This window comes from Megalobrama amblycephala, linkage group LG4 (assembly GCF_018812025.1).
Source record: "Megalobrama amblycephala isolate DHTTF-2021 linkage group LG4, ASM1881202v1, whole genome shotgun sequence".
Classification (NCBI taxonomy): Eukaryota; Metazoa; Chordata; class Actinopteri; order Cypriniformes; family Xenocyprididae; genus Megalobrama; species Megalobrama amblycephala.
In genome coordinates, this window is record NC_063047.1 from 45,316,913 (window position 1) to 45,332,987 (window position 16,075).

Here is a 16,075-nt window from a genome sequence, read left to right on the forward strand (position 1 = left end):
AATATACACTCACGATGTGGTGTAATACTACCAAAAAAATTATAATCATAACCCAAAATCCTAGATGGCCAGACAGTGATTCATCTTTTATAAATCATTAAAATATTAATGTCTGTGAGTCACAGACTGTGACGCTGTGAGCACGGAGACGGTTGTGTAGAGTGTAAGTATTTTAAATGTTTAACTTTTTAAAATGTTAAATGTTTAATTATGAATAAATAGTGCTCATAAACGGCCTTCGAGATGGCATTCTCAAGTGAAACGAGTCGAGGCGTTCCTTACCTCACGACTTAACAAGCGGATAATATACAATCTCGTGAGGGAGGGGTGAGCTGCCTTTGGTTGCAGTTCGCAACCTCACCGCTAGAAATGTACACACTGCACCTTTAAAATACCCTCACGGCTGGCTGCTGGCACCTTTGCTAGAGTAGTTTTTACAATTAGCTTGAAGCAGACTGTTCGAAATTATGTCATCATTTAATCGCCATTTGTTATTGATGCAAAGTTGCAAACCGTATAACCTTCTCTTTTCATACTAAAACCTTATTTTTAAAATTACCAGTGAATGATGGCATAATTTTCAGTTTCGGACAAACTAATATATTACAAATTGCGCATATTTGTACCTTCTAAAAGAAAGTGTAGAGGGACTTTTATTTTACCGTTTGTCAAGTTATAACTATTTTTTCAAAATAAAAGTCCTTGGCTATGGCGACATAAGCTACCGGAGCCAAAATTTGATAACGGCATGCGGTAGAAGTAAGTAAACTTCCTACAGCACCTGGAAATGCTAATAATTTAAAACAACTCGCTGATTTATTTTGATTTTAAACCCGTAAATTATTAAGGGAAATGTAAAAACAGATTTCCGTTGAGAGTTCTTGGTGTCTGGCTTCACAGTGTGTATCTATGGGAATCCACCAGCAGCGACACAAACACACACCGCAGGCGAGGAAGAAACCATAGCGATACAACCCTTGCGTACTTTAAAAACCATGTCCATCAGTGTGTTTCTGTTAACCACCTGAAAACGCTAGTGTGCTGTCTACAAAAGGGTAACCGTTGTATTATATGATAGTGGTTTATGAGGCCGGCAGTCGTACAGTAACGCACTGAATGGCGAAGAAAAGAGCGAGACGCGGCTAGTCTGAAGCTGCGACTCCAGCAGCCGAACAAGATGATGCGACGTCAGTGGGTTTATGGTCAAATCTGCGGCTAAATTAATGTGTACTGATGGTTAAAACACTGTAGTGGCGATATTCATCAATCTCTTACAGGATACGACTAACGTTAGTTAGCTGGCAGTAAATCAGGTGAAACTGAAAGGGTGTTGTTGTTAGCTGGGCCAAATCGTCACATTTCTTTACTCCAGCCTATTTTGATCCGGACAGTTGGGATCTTTTCTAACAGACAAAATGGCAACAGGCTCCAGTTTTCATTCCGGAGGAAGTGGGTCTAGAAACGGACCCTCTTTCGCATCACCATCTTCCTCCTCTGGAGTGCCAGGACAGGCTCAGCCGATGGCGGTGGTTTGGGAATGGCAGGATGATCTGGGCTTCTGGAGGCCCTACACTGGACAGGTGTGCAGCTACATCGAGCAGTGTCTCCAGCATCAGAGAGGAGCAGCGACCGCCAGCAGCAGCAGCAGCAGCAGCATCTGTCTGGCACAGGCAGACCCCAGCCTGTCTGCGTACATCATCGACATCCCCAACCTCAAACAGTTCAGACAGGACACCGGTGAGTGTGACCTCAGACTCTCACTAAACTGCTTGTTAAGTAAGTACTCTGGTGGTGCCATGGTGCTTTAACAGCACTGGATATGAGACGTTACCATATTTATATAGCATCTACATAGAACCTCAGTCAACTATAGTGTTGTTATGGTACATATCCAAAAAATATGGAAGTACCATTGCACTTTTTGGAACTTTTTTTGTTATAACTGCATTAATTTAATGATGAATCATTAAATAACATGATTATAGCATGGGGATTCTGGTTGTGAAATGTCATGGTAAACTGGTAAAAGTCCCAGTTAAACTTCTTGACTGCTTCAAAACTATTCATGATTTAAAGAAGTTGTGATATATATATATATATATATATATATATATATATATATATATATGTATATATATCACAACTTCTTTAAATGATTGATTCAGCCATTATTCCAGTCTTCGGTGTCACATGATCTTTCAAACATTTCTTATTATCAATGTTGAAAAACATTCTGCTGCTTAATATTTTTGTGGAAACTGTGATACATTTTATTCAGGATTATTTGTTGAGTAGAAAGTTCAAAAGAGCATTTATTTGAAATTTAAAAAAAAACTTTAAACTTTCTAACATTATAAAAGTCTTTTCTGTCAGTATTGATCAATTTTATGTGTTCTTGCTGAATAATTTCTTTTAATAAATAAGGTTTCCATTGGTGTATGGTGTGTTAGGATAGGACAATATTTGGCTGAGATACAACTATTTGAAAATCTGGAATCTGAGGGTGCAAAAAAGTCAAAATATTGAGAAAATCACCTTTAAAGTTTCGAAAAATGAAGTCCTTAACGATGTATATCCACTCACAAAAATAAATTTTTGATATATTTACAGTAGAAAATTTACAAAATATCTTCATGGAACATGATCTTTACTTAATATCCTACAAAAATCAATAATTTTAACCCATACAATGAATCGTTGGCTATTGCTACAAATATATCCGTGCGACTTACGATTGGTTTTGTGGTCCGGGATCACGTTTATACTTCTGATAATTATTTTTGCCTACACTCCTAGGTATTTAGGCTATGTTTTAAGTATGTTATACTTTTAATTTCGGTTACACCCCTTGACATTTTTAGGGTCATTATATATTTTCTCAAAAACATTTAAAACCAACATCGGCAGCAGATTAAGTTTTAAGAACTTATATCTAATTTGCATTTTAGACTTGTTTAAAAAAAATTAGTATTATCTTGGACGTCTTTATTGATTATTGACTCAAAAACTATGCTACGTGACGGTAATACCATCTGGTACTGCCACAGTAGTTTACTGTAAGAGAGTGTTAAGAAAATACACTTATTGCTCATTTGGATTAAGTAAATGTGTTACCAGTTGTCAAGGAAATGCTTCTATAATCGAAAGAGCGAAAGAAGCTTGCTGTAAACTGTGAATCCTGACTGAAACTAAGTAACTCAGTTGCTCCAAATGTATGATATGTATGATTCATTCTTGATAACAGGTCATTAAACCTGCTGGGTAAAGCTGTGCTGCAGTATGACACATGGGATATATAGCGTTTCTGTTAGCTGGAGATTAGGCTTGTTTTGGGGGATGTTTGAATGACTTTCGACACCTGGGGTCTCTATGGAAAAGAACAGGAAAGAGATGACAAAAATCTCAGGAAATAAGCTAACAGGTTTTGACAGGATGCACAGCACATTTTGTGGACAAATAACAGCTCTTACATTTGCTTTTAGAAGAGAGGCACTTTTTTATGGTTGAGAAATGTGTAAATGTTTTTTTTGGAATCATAATTATTTTGTTCCAATTACTGTGAAATTTTTGTTTAACCCTCTGTAGGAAAGACGCGTGCTGTGCGGCGATCCCTGTTCCCGCAGTCTTCTGCCCTGGGCAGTGGTGTTCTTTGGGAGTGGGCCAATGATGAAGGAGGGTGGACGGCGTACGAAATCCGAACCTCCATTTTACTGGAGCACAGCTACCAGGCAAGGCAGGCCACAGCTGACCTGAGCTCACAGGGCTACAACTACATTGTGGACCTCACCGCTCTGGAGCAAGTCAACAAGACCTCTAGCTACAGACGGCGCGTCAGGCGGCAAGGCAGCATGCCGTATCCTCTCACCTCTGGGTCGGTTATTCACTCAGGCCCGGCCTGTACCTGTCACCAGTGCGTGAGCAACAGCAGCACCGCCGGACCCATGCTGAGCCGGTCACGGCATTCGTTCTCCGCGGGGCAGGCCAACAGGCCCAGTCTCCAGACGCAGCATGGAAGACTTCCTGGAGCCAGCTCCTCTTCAGCCTACTCGCCCTACCCCAGAAGACCTCTGTCGATGGGATCCCTGTTATGGAACTACCCATGGAGCACCCCCACCTCAGTGGCTCATCCTACAGGACCGCCACAGGCTTTTGGTCACCATGCAAATGGCTTAAGGTAAGACTACTAGGGCTAGGTCAAAAATTAGTCTGTTGGAAGATGAAGATGCAGTTTTTTTACATACTTTTGCAATAACCATCTGATACCTTTTAATGTATCATGGTACCACCACACTATTTTTTTTTTCTACGGGAAAGAGACTTATTTTAGCCATATTTTTCAAGGACTTTGCACACAAGCATGGAAGTCCTCCCACAGAGAGCAGTTTAAAAATACTCGGCTTTTGGTCATTATGTTAACCCGCATAGTTTCAAATGACACCAAAGGTCTAAAGGTTGTATTTCATCAGCTGCTGTGCTCTTCTCCTTCCTGTCATTGTGTCCATTCTCTTGTGTACTTTGCAGTGGTAAGCTCAGTCATTCTGTGTGACTCCATTTGTGGTATAATTTTGATTACTCCAGAAAAGAATTTTGGCTTGTTTATAGTGATCGACCGATATTGATTTTTTTTTTTTTTTTTTTTTTTAGAACCGATACCGATAATTTGTGTTACATGCGGTGGCCATGGAGCATTTCCTGAGCATTAACCCGCTAAGTGAAGAGCATAATGCAGGTGACTTCACAAGACTAATGATGAGCATAGACAACAGAGAGAGAATTAAATTCAGCACTTTTATTTCCAACATGTGCTCATTCATGACTGTATTATTTCATTCAAGCAAAGTTACACCTGTATTTGGACAGGACTTGACGGATTATCTTACGTGGCTCCGTGAGCTTGTCACTATTTCTCTTTCTATTTTTTAGAGACAAGCTGCATAAACTTGCTACATTTCAGGCATATGTGTAACACATCTAATTTGTACATTAATGGCTCTTACATTAAATAAAGTTTACTAATTACAGCAAAGCAGGTAAGTATACTTTACCTGTGCATGCCGTTGTCTCGTCTCCCCTCAGATGCGCTGTAATGGCGATCCTGCGTGCAATTCTCAAAACACCCACAATATAGCGCCGATTATGGTAAAATGCTTAAATATCGGTAAAAAATATCGGTAAATAGATATATCGGTCAATCTCTACTTGTTTATTAGTTACAAAAAAGCAGCAAAAATTCTGTGGTAGCCTTTTCTTTCTGTATGCCTTAGTGTTAGGGGTGTAACGGTACACACAAGTCACATTTCGGTACAATTTCAGCACAATAGGAAAAATGGTCACACTTTAATTTAGGGTCTAATTCTCACTATTGACTAACTATTAACCATGACTTTTATCTCAATAAAGCCCTAATTAATGCTTATTAATAGTTAGTAAGGTAGTTGTTAAGTGTAGGTATTGGGTAAGATTAAGGGATGAAGAATATGGTCATGCAGAATAAGGCATTAATATGCGCTTTATAAGTACTAATAAACATGCTAGTAATATGCATGCTAATAAGCAACTAGTTAATAGTGAGAATTGGACCCTAAACTAAAGTGTTACCGGACAAGGGGACAAATCTACAATGCCTAGGTTTCTTTTATTTTATTTTGAACAGACAGATTGGTCACAATCAGCTACAAAACTGAAAAGCATCTTGTGTTATAAAAGTACAAAATAAATAGAATAATGAAAACCACTTGAACTGTATTGTATATTTTGTTGACTTGTGTACTTACAATATCCCAGATGTTTCCAAGAATGTTTAAATCCAGAGAAATAAGTCATTTTAAACAGGACATGGACCGTGTCCATGTGTCACCTGTCAATGACATCATACCTGCGTTACCCTCAGTTTCCGATTTTATTTGGTAGAAACCATGGAAACACCAAAGACACTATAATATATTACATGTTTTATTAGATAAGGGAACAACTGTTTGGATACATTGTTAGACAGAAAACTAATCATTGTTTTAAAGCTCAGCACTTTAACCCCCAGTTTCACAGATAAGGCTTAAGAGGCGGGAACCGGCGAACAATCAGCAAACTTTAATATAAAATAAACAAAGAACAAAATGAAAGTAATGCTAGCAGACCCTCATGGACGTCTGCCGGCCACACCAACATAATAAAACATAAAATAAAATCCAGGCCTGATCCTCTCTCGTCCTTCACTGTTGTCGTTCCCCTTTTATGCTTCCGGAGCTCCTCCATGAGAGATTCAAGACCGGTGCAACGCGCAGCTGATGCTCGTTAACACTCGCGTCACCGGCCTCGAGCTCTCGCCCGCCCTGCTCGTCACAAACACTATTTTGTCAGGTGGCTAACATGGCATAATCAGATGCAGCTTTATTTTTGGTAACAGTAATACAGCATTTTTTTACACAATACTTTTCAACACACCCAAATGTATCTAATATGATAAAAAGCGCTGCATTACCCCATATATGCTTGACTGGAAGAAGCGGAAGTGTCAACTGTGGCATAATAAAAGTTCCATTGCTCTCGAGCTGTGTGTCGTGCTCATCGCTCATTAGAAATCGGTCCAGCGTGTGTCACAAATTCCTGTTTTGCTGCATTCTATAGTAACGTTAATAATATCATCCATGAACATTATTTCTGCCCAAGCCCTGTTCGATTTCCACCTGCTGAAGTGAACCCATGATTCCGCACTTGATCTCTGCATCATCAAGCTATGCCTTTGTTTTGAATAGGTGACCTCTAGTGGCGAAAAATTACATATTGGGCCTTTAAGCCCAACCCTCCTATACTTAATTTTCAATGTTCCTCTCTTTTTTGCGCGCAGTTGAGTGCGTAAACCTTTCAAAGTATTCTCCTTTGTCCCTGAACGCAGAAAGATGCATTCGACGTGTGCACACTAGTGCATCTAGCATCTAGTGGACTTTGTTTTCAAGCACTCGTATCATTGGCGTATGCGCACTGTTGTGGCAGTTAGCAAACAGCGTTGTATTATCATGCGCGCTCCCTTCTGGTTTGGAGCTTGGATCGCCTGTGGTTGAATGTATTCGTCGTCTGATTACATGACGTCCGTACCGTACGCTTCAGTATGAATACATGTACCGTTACACCCCTACTTAATATGTAATTATTGTGCAATAACTAGGTACTAACCCAGAACCAAACTTAAACTTTACCCATGTTAAAGGGATGAATTACCCTAAAATGAAAATTCTGTCATCATTTACTGACCCTCATGTCATTCCAAACCTGTGACTTTCATAAAAGAAGATATTTTGAGATACGTCTATATAGTGAAAGAATCGAAATCAAAACTGTTTGGTTACCAACGTTCTTTAAAATATCTTCTTTTGTGTTGTGGAGACAAAAAAAAAGTTACGTTTTGCATGTAAAAAGGGTTCATTTTCTGTTGTCAATAGCGTAGCAATGTATGAAGCCCAGCTCACACAGAAGTCACTTTCAAACCAAGCAGCTTTCTGTTGGTCAACGCAATGAATTTGAAAATGAGTGAAAATCTGCGTTGGGAAACTTTCACCCTCACAAGAAACTCCAGATCACGCAGATTTCAATTGGAATGACTGGGTTTCACCTGTGATGTTTCGCTGAGCAACTGTAAATGTCATCACACCCTAAATGATAACACAATTTTCATTTTCGGGTCAACTATCCTATGTAGTACCTTTTTATATTACTCAGTACTTTCTTGGGTAAGTACAGTTCATGCACATACTAGAAAAAATAAAGTGCAACCAGAATTGTGTTTGCGGCAATGGAAGTAATACACATTAAAATATGCAAAGTTCATTAGACTACTTAAGCTGTGCTTCTTATAATAAAGATGTCCTCTTTCATAGAAGGTGGGACCCATTTTTGGTATATATGGGCTTAGATATATCCTCTATTCTTATTAGAGGGTTTGTTTAATGAGGTTTATATATGTGCGGTACATTGGAGCAAAAAAACAATTTAAAAATTAATAAAAATACTTATTAAAAAAAATATGCAAAGTTTGTAAAGTTTTGTAAATGCAAAGCAACATAACTAGTAGACCCACAGTAAAACTACAAATTTATAGCTGAATTAAGACTTTTTTTTTAAATAATAAATACAATAATAAATGAATAATATTTTAATGTAAGAAACGTATTAGTGCATTGTAAGTGCATTAACAAAAATATGAGCTTCACATTTCGAGCATGTTTTTCTAATTAAAATGTGGGATTAACAGGAAAACAAATGATAGCATGTCCTCTCTCAGTCTGGAGTCTGGACTGATTTTGATTCAAGAGCAGTTAGGATCATCCTCCCTTTTTCCCCATACTATAATTGGCTGTTCCTCTGTGTAATGGTGTCATATCCTCCCCTCTGTGTGAATCTACAGGAGTAGAGGTCTGCTTTAGGTCACATGGAGGAGAGCAAGTCTGCACATACTGTGCTGACTGAAAGGGGAAGACCCAGATTTGAGTTATTGTTCTCTTCTGGTAAACTAGGCTGAAAGGGGAACCGGGAAATTTAAGTCTTTCTCGCTCCTTATTCACACAGTCAGTTTACACTAGCATCAATAAATCACCTCAGTTTCATTCTCATTTGGACAAAGTACTGAAATCAAAACCAAAATCACCAGCTGAAAAGTGTAACCCAAGTAAAAAAAAAAAAAATCAACAATCTGGACAGAGCTTATATAACTTATTAGTGTTGCTCATACTTAAGGTTAGGGGTTTGAAGTTTAAATTTTGGTGCTTAATTCATCCTGCACAGTTTATGCTGGCTAGTTTTACACAGTGTGAAATGATGAATATTTTCTGGCATTTAGCCTCATCACACCCGACAATGTCATAAGGTTCTCAGATGACTGTTAGAGTGTACTGTGAGCTGTAATTGCTGTGAATTGTAGCATCACTGCTGAGATAAAGCTGTAAGTATGGTTCTGTAAGTAGCAGAAAAGTTTTAAATTAATGTGTAATATGCATAAAATAGAAAATTGGTAAATTGGTAAACCAAAAACTGTTGCTGAAAACATTGTATAATGCTGAATCTATGCAGTAAAGAAATTGTGTCTCCATTAGGACCACAAGCAAACCCATTTGTTTAAATTGCTTTTAATAGGTACTCTCTTTAGCGCCTGCTTACAATATGATAAATGCTGTTTCAACGTTATAATTACCATTTATGTCTGTATTAGTTAGCTTATGTACTAGCATAGCATACAGAAATGGCCTGATAGCTTAGTTTATACATTCATTTTCACTTATCCTATATGTATTCACAATCATCTTTAATGTATTATTCATTTATCTATCAATCCATCCACGGGAAGTTATTCTAAGGAATCAACTATCACCTTATCATGGGAAGGTTAATTTCTGTCATTGATCAGAAAGTGCTCCTAAATTTTTAAAATTAGGAGCACAAGTGCGCCTAAAAAGAAATGTTAACGTAGATTCCTGGATAGTAAAGCTGAATTTTCAGCATTATTACTCCTGTATTCAGTGTCACATGACCCTTCAGAAATCATTCTAATATGCTGATTTCATGCTCAAGAATCATTTCTTGTTATTTGCAGTGTTGAAAACAGTTTTGCTCCTTAAGATTTTTGTGTACACAGTGTTCATGTTTTCAGGATTGTTTGATAAATAGAAAGTTCAAGTGTATTTACTGTCACTTTTGATCAATTAAAGGGTTAGTTTACCCAAAATGAAAATTCTGTCATTAATTACTCACTCTCATGTCATTCCAAACCCAAAGGGGTGAGGGTGAGTAATTAATTAATGAATTTTTGGGTGAACTAACCCTTTAAATGAATCTTTGCTGATAAAAAGTGTTAATTTCAAAATCTTACTGACCCCAAACTTGGGAGTGTTTATTAAAAAGACATATCAGATGGCATGAATTACACCACAACAGCTTGAGAAAGCCAGGGGAATTCTTTGGAAAGTATCTTGCTTTCATTTAATCTTTACTAGGTCATCTACAACAATCTCAACCAATCGAATTTGCTCTCTCTTTTGCATAATAAAAAGAACATGACATAACTCCTGTAATGGGAGAGAAAGCCATTGTCAAATGCTTTTGTTCTCATGCAGTGAAGTCTGCTTGGATTAAAGTGTGTACATTTCTGTCTTCACAGCATCCCAACCATCCCTCTACACATGAACGGATCCAGTAGTGTGAACTCGGCGCTGGCAGGTACAGCACTCACCCATCACACATGCCACACAAAGGTGTTTTATGCTGCAGTAGCAGCTGAACTGTTTCTTGGGAGTGTCAGTTTGAACCACTCAAATGTTTCCCAGAGCAGTGATAGTGAATTTAGCTTTAGCATTCCTCAGTGAATGTGTCACAAGTATATTCATGCCACAGATTTGCGCTTCCACCTTGATGTTTTTGTCTTACGTCGACTGCTTGTCACAAATCAGTTTATGACATTAGCGGCTTCACTGATTCACCAGCTTGTGGGTTTTAAGTTAAAAGCGCTCGCCTTTCAACAAGTTTCAGGCTAATGGTGCGTGTCTGGGGATGTTGAATGTCTGTTGTTCTTGTAGCTGACAGCTGCAGTACCAAGATGAATGAGGCATTCGGGGAACAGAAAGACAGATCTAGAGCGAAGTTACATTTTTAATATAATTTTCACTAGACTGAAGGTGAGGAGATTTTGGATAGGTTTTGAATAAAGTGATCAATGCAAACATGAAGTAACTCTATGCTAAAAAACTATTTAGGCCTAAGTTTACAATTTATGAATTTGAGTTGCATTTAAAATTTCCATTATTTTGGATTCCACCATTTCAAAATAAACTTAATTTGATGCATATTTGCTAGTCATAAATAAAGGGATAGTACATCCAGAATTATCCCATGATTTACTCACACTCAAGCCATCCTAGGTGTTTATGACAACCTTCTTTCAGACGAACACAATCAGAGTTATATTAAAAAATATCCTTGATCTTCCAAGCTTTATAAGCTCCTGATTTTGAAGCCCAAAAAAGCACATCCATCCATCATAAAAGTAATCCACACAGCTCCAGGGGTTTAAAAAAAGGCCTTCTAAAGCAAAGCGATGTTTTTTTGTAAGAAAAATGCCCATATTTAAAACTTTATATGCTAAAATATCTAGCGTAAGCTTAGACGCCTCTCGTAGTTTACAAAAATAGGGCTGGGCAACAAACTAACAAACTCTTCTCTTATATCAAAATCTTCCATTTCTTTTTAAAAAACCTTGTTTTAGACTAATTTGTGACCAATGTTTTGTTTTGCCCTATCCTCTGCTCTTCCACATTCGTCAATGCGTCAGGTCAGAGGTCTCTCTTTCAGAATAGGTCGATTTGCATAGGCCATATGCCAGAAGCTAGTTATTTTAGTTTATAAAGATTTAAATATGGATATTTTTCTTACAAAAAAATCCATCGCTTTGCTTCAGAAGGTCTTTACAGTGCCGGCCCTAGCCTCTTTGGCGCCCTAGGCAAGATTTTTTTTTGGCGCCCCCTTATATTGTGATTTATCCAAAGGGGCGAATCTAGAAAATTATTTATAGGGTAGCAAAGGGGTGGCATGAGGTCTATGAGGGGTGGCAACACCAAAGCAAGCGCTCATGCATAGTTTTTGGAGATTTATGGCCTTACATACACAATTGTGTTCACAAACATTGCATTACCAGAAAGTATCTACATACTGTTTAAAATTAATAAATAACAAAATTTCAGTATCCATCATGGCACCAAGTAAATACACTATATGAAAAACTTCTAAATGAGTCTGAGCTTGTATCACTAAAGGAGATTTTTATTAATATTACACAGGCTACTTCAATGGTTTAAATCACATTTTAGTGCAAGTTAAAGAGCAACAAAACAGTTTTTGTGTTTCTGTTATTAACAGAGGTGGGAATGTCTGTGTGTGTTCCCCCAGAACACCCTATCAACCACATACTCTAGCAACACATCAGCAACTGCATAGCAAGAGCCTAGCAACCACCCAGAATCTCCTAGCAACCACCTAGCAACACTTTAGCAATCACCCAGAACATCTATAGTATTCTGGACTAACTGACCAAAGTTTTTAAAATTTTTTAAACAAGACTTGAAGTTGGGTTTATGACAAGCCAACATAAATATGTCCTTCAAACTTTTCAGTCTCTATTGTTTTTCTTGATTGCTAATGCACAATTCATGAAACAATTCAACATTTCTCACAACTAAACACAATATCAAAACTATACACCAACTTGCACAAACCTCAAACATCCAGGTCAAAATAAAATGTTCTAGTCAAAAACTTATTCTTGTCTGACAAAATCAAACTTTGGCATCAGATGACACACAAAACATAACAAATACACAGACTACTGCACTGCCCAGTGAACACTAGTGAGATCAATTAATATAACATGGTAACAAAAATACCCCTTTTTCATTTTACTATTATAAAATCTTGCAGTCGATGAAAAGCATGAGAAAAATAAGTATGAACTTGGTATGCACCAAAATACAATACACTGTCAATTACAGTAAAAGTAAATTCAGCATCCTCTGCACATCTGGCTAAATTTCATTACAGTACAGTACTATAGCAGTGTATTGGTCTTCTGACACAAGACTATATCCCTAGGCAATCATTTCTCAACGCTGCAACAAATACAGTATACATATAACAAATGGCCTACTGTAAAGTAGCCTACTGGTACTGTGTAAGTTTAAAACCCCTGTAAATTATTAATTCAGCTCTCTCTCAGATTTTGACTGGTGTGTGTCATCAGTTTTTCTACCTAATGTTGTCATTGTTAAACGTTTTGAGAAATGTGTCTTTGTTTTGATAACTGAACGAATGGTTTGGAAACTGGGCCAACTGAATCACTTATAATGTGTTAGCAATCGAGAAAAGCTAAAATACGTTTAGATTCTTACCCCAACTCTGCTATTAGTTTCTGTGATCGGGATCTCCGTATTGATTTCATGTTATTGGTTCGTTGGATGGCAAAAATACCTTTATCCATGATAAAAGTGGAGCGGGCGGTTGCTGAATCAGCTCGCCAAAAAATTACGAAAATTTATCTCAGACATATTCGGATGGGACTACATTTCTCACAGGACTTCTAGCCGGGAAGCACTAATTTTCCGATTCACGTACAAATATGGGAAAAAATCGTAAGTGAACTTGGCTGCGCTGTGTTTTTGACTCTCAAAGAATCTGTTCATAAGAGTCATTTGTTAATGAAGCACACTGGGAGCGCTTCGTGCGCGTGAAACTATCATGCACAGTTTATTGAAAGACGAGTTTCCTTGCCATTACTTTGCGTTACTCAATTTTTTTTAGTCATCATATTGAAGCGCCGCTCCAGTACTTGAAACACTGCTTACATATTATATTCTGTGATAATTTTTTGGTGGCAAAGCTTTTTCTTAGGGGGGCAGATGCCACCCCGTGCCACCCCGGTAGATCCGCCCCTGTCCACGCATCCGGCCTCTTTGGCGCCCCCTAGTGAGATTGCGCCCTTAGCATTTGCCTATACTGCCTATATAACGGGCCGGCTCTGTTAACCCATTGGAGCCATGTGGATATGTTTTATGATGGATGGATGCACTTTTTTGGGCTTCAAAATCAGGAGCGCCATTCACTACTGTTAAAGCATAAAGCTTCGAAGAGCCAGGATATTTTATAACATAACTCTGATTGTGTTTGTCTGAAAGAAGATAGTCATATACATCTAGGATGGCTTGAGGGTGAGTAAATCATGGGAAATTATTTTTTTTCTTGAGTGAACTATCCCTTTTAATGAAACAGATAAGATTTCTGTAATAGTAGGGTACAACGGGGCTAAAGGCGCCTTTGATTTTATTTTCCTCTAAACCACTAGGTGGCACAAAAACTTGCCGTAGCACTTTACTAAATATCCGCTTTTCAAAATGCATGTGTAAATTTTAGTCAAAATAGTTTGATCTAATATTTGATGTTTTTTAAAATGTTGTTGATTTAAGTAGCAAATGAGAATCGATTAAATTAATGTTTGTATTTTCAGGCAAGGGTCTTCTTAATGATTTTCACTTTTGTTCAAGGTAATTAGAGCAACAGTTTTTCAATAACGGAAGAATATGTGAAAGTACGGTATTTGGGGCAAAAGGCACAATAATTAACATGGTAATAAATAGCTGGCTGACTTTTCCATTTGTTGACATGACATGGCTAGATTCAGATGGTAAATATCATATATCAAATTGTGTGTCCACCTTAGAGATAATACCCATATTTACAATGAAACAATCATATTTAAAAATATGAAATTAATCATATCATAATAAAATATCACTTATTGTTACTACTGTAAATCTATGTTAAATATTATGGGATCTCCTTCAATGCTTTCAGAATCTTTACTTTTTAAAATAATTTTGTTTCTGTATTTTTAAAATATATTTTTATGTTAACACATTTTAATGACCGTATATATTGAAAATATTGAACAAAAATAAGTATTATAAGTAAATAAGTAAATAAGTATTTTATTTATAAAAATAAACAGAAAATAGTACAAACTTTGCTAAAATGATTCTTCCGAACAAGTATTAACCTAGACATTATGCGCCCGCAGCCAGATTATTTTGATAGCGGCTGGTTCTGAAATAGATCTGTCTGGAGAACGCGGTTCATGGTTGCATAGCAATGGCAGATGCCACGGTAGCGTTTTGGAAAGGAGGAGAAAGTACTTTCCATGCGTTTTTAGATGCGACATGTGAACGGCTTATTCAAGTCCTCTTTATTTTTTAGAGTTATTTTATCCATTCCACATCTCCCACATATGTGTTTTAGCAAGGCGGCCTGTGTTGCAAGTTCACTACTCTGCTTTATTAATTTTTTTGGCCCGATGCCTTACTTGACCCCTGATCTATGCTCATGGTCTATGAAGTGAAAAAAAAAAAGAAAAAAAAAACGTTTCAAGTGAACAACAAGTCATGTCTTTAAGAAGAAATGCAGATGGTGATCGGTGGAAAACGTTTTACACCTGGTGTTAACTCTTTCCCTGCCAGTGTTTTTTTTATTTTAATAAGTTTCATGGCCCCCAGAATATTCTGTTGTGTGAATATCTGAACATGCAATATATCAAAAATAAAGAAACAGACTCTCTGCTTTTAAACAAAGCAAAAAAGTTTTATTCTAGCTTCATGCATTCTTTTTTTATTTTTTTATCAACATTTGAATGTGGGTAAGTTTCATTAAAAAAAAGCAACCCTTTGAGCAAAAAGCTGAGAAAATCATGTTTTTTGTCAAAGACTACATTTAGATCGGATTCATAGCGATGTCCAAAACATAGATGGAGTACATCAAGTCCACCTCCAATGCTTGCACAATCCTATCCACCTTATTTTTCAGGTAAGACCGGCGTGGCCATTTGTAAATTTAATGAGTCTGGCTTCCGGTCTTATTCACTTACAGTTATTTTTAGTTGTACAAAACAGCTCATTATGCTGCTTATAGGTCCCGTTTTTCGTGTTTTTTTTGAAGCTTTGATTGTGTTTATAGCGTGCAATATAACATGTGTTCATGTTTCGCGTGTAAAAAAACACAGTATTTTTCACATAATTTACTTATCTGTATACCGCTGTTTCCACTGTCATAAAAACAGCTGATGACTGACTTGTTCTATGAAGTCCCTCCTTCAGAAATACGTAACGAGTTCTGATTGTGCCAGCGGTTCCTGTGTTGTGATTCGACAGCAGCTTAGCGCACCTTGCCCGGAAAGGTCACGCCTCTTACCATAACGTGGAGATGCATGCGCTCAGTGTTATTGTAAACATAGTTTTACATGTGGATTATAATTTTCGGGAACCGAGTTAAACATAAATTGTAACCATTGACATTGAGCGTCCCTGGGAAGGCCAAACAAAGGTGATTGGACTGTGGGATGAAAATAACAGCGTTTCGAAAACATGGACAGCTGGAAAATTCCATCACTGGCAGGGAAAGAGATAACATTACCCTCAGACGAACTAATCACTAATGTTCAAATGGTTGATCCAATCACAAGACAGTAGATTTTGTCAAGAAGGTTGCTACATCGGCAGAA

General features: G+C 37.5%; 1 protein-coding gene across 2 annotated transcripts in view; it reads left to right on the forward strand.

Annotated features, from left to right (window-relative positions):
- Positions 1–671: 671 nt before the first annotated feature.
- dtx2 (deltex 2, E3 ubiquitin ligase) overlaps positions 672–16,075 on the forward strand; it is a 30,206-nt gene continuing 14,802 nt past the window's right edge. Inside the window, exons 1-3 of one of the 2 annotated variants that reach the window (XM_048189575.1) lie at positions 672–1,737; positions 3,586–4,174; positions 10,145–10,203. In XM_048189575.1, the coding sequence (XP_048045532.1) occupies positions 1,416–1,737; positions 3,586–4,174; positions 10,145–10,203 (970 nt within the window). In that variant the 5' untranslated portion in view covers positions 672–1,415. The remainder of the gene's footprint in view (positions 1,738–3,585; positions 4,175–10,144; positions 10,204–16,075) is intronic. The other variant, XM_048189576.1, reaches the window with a different exon arrangement.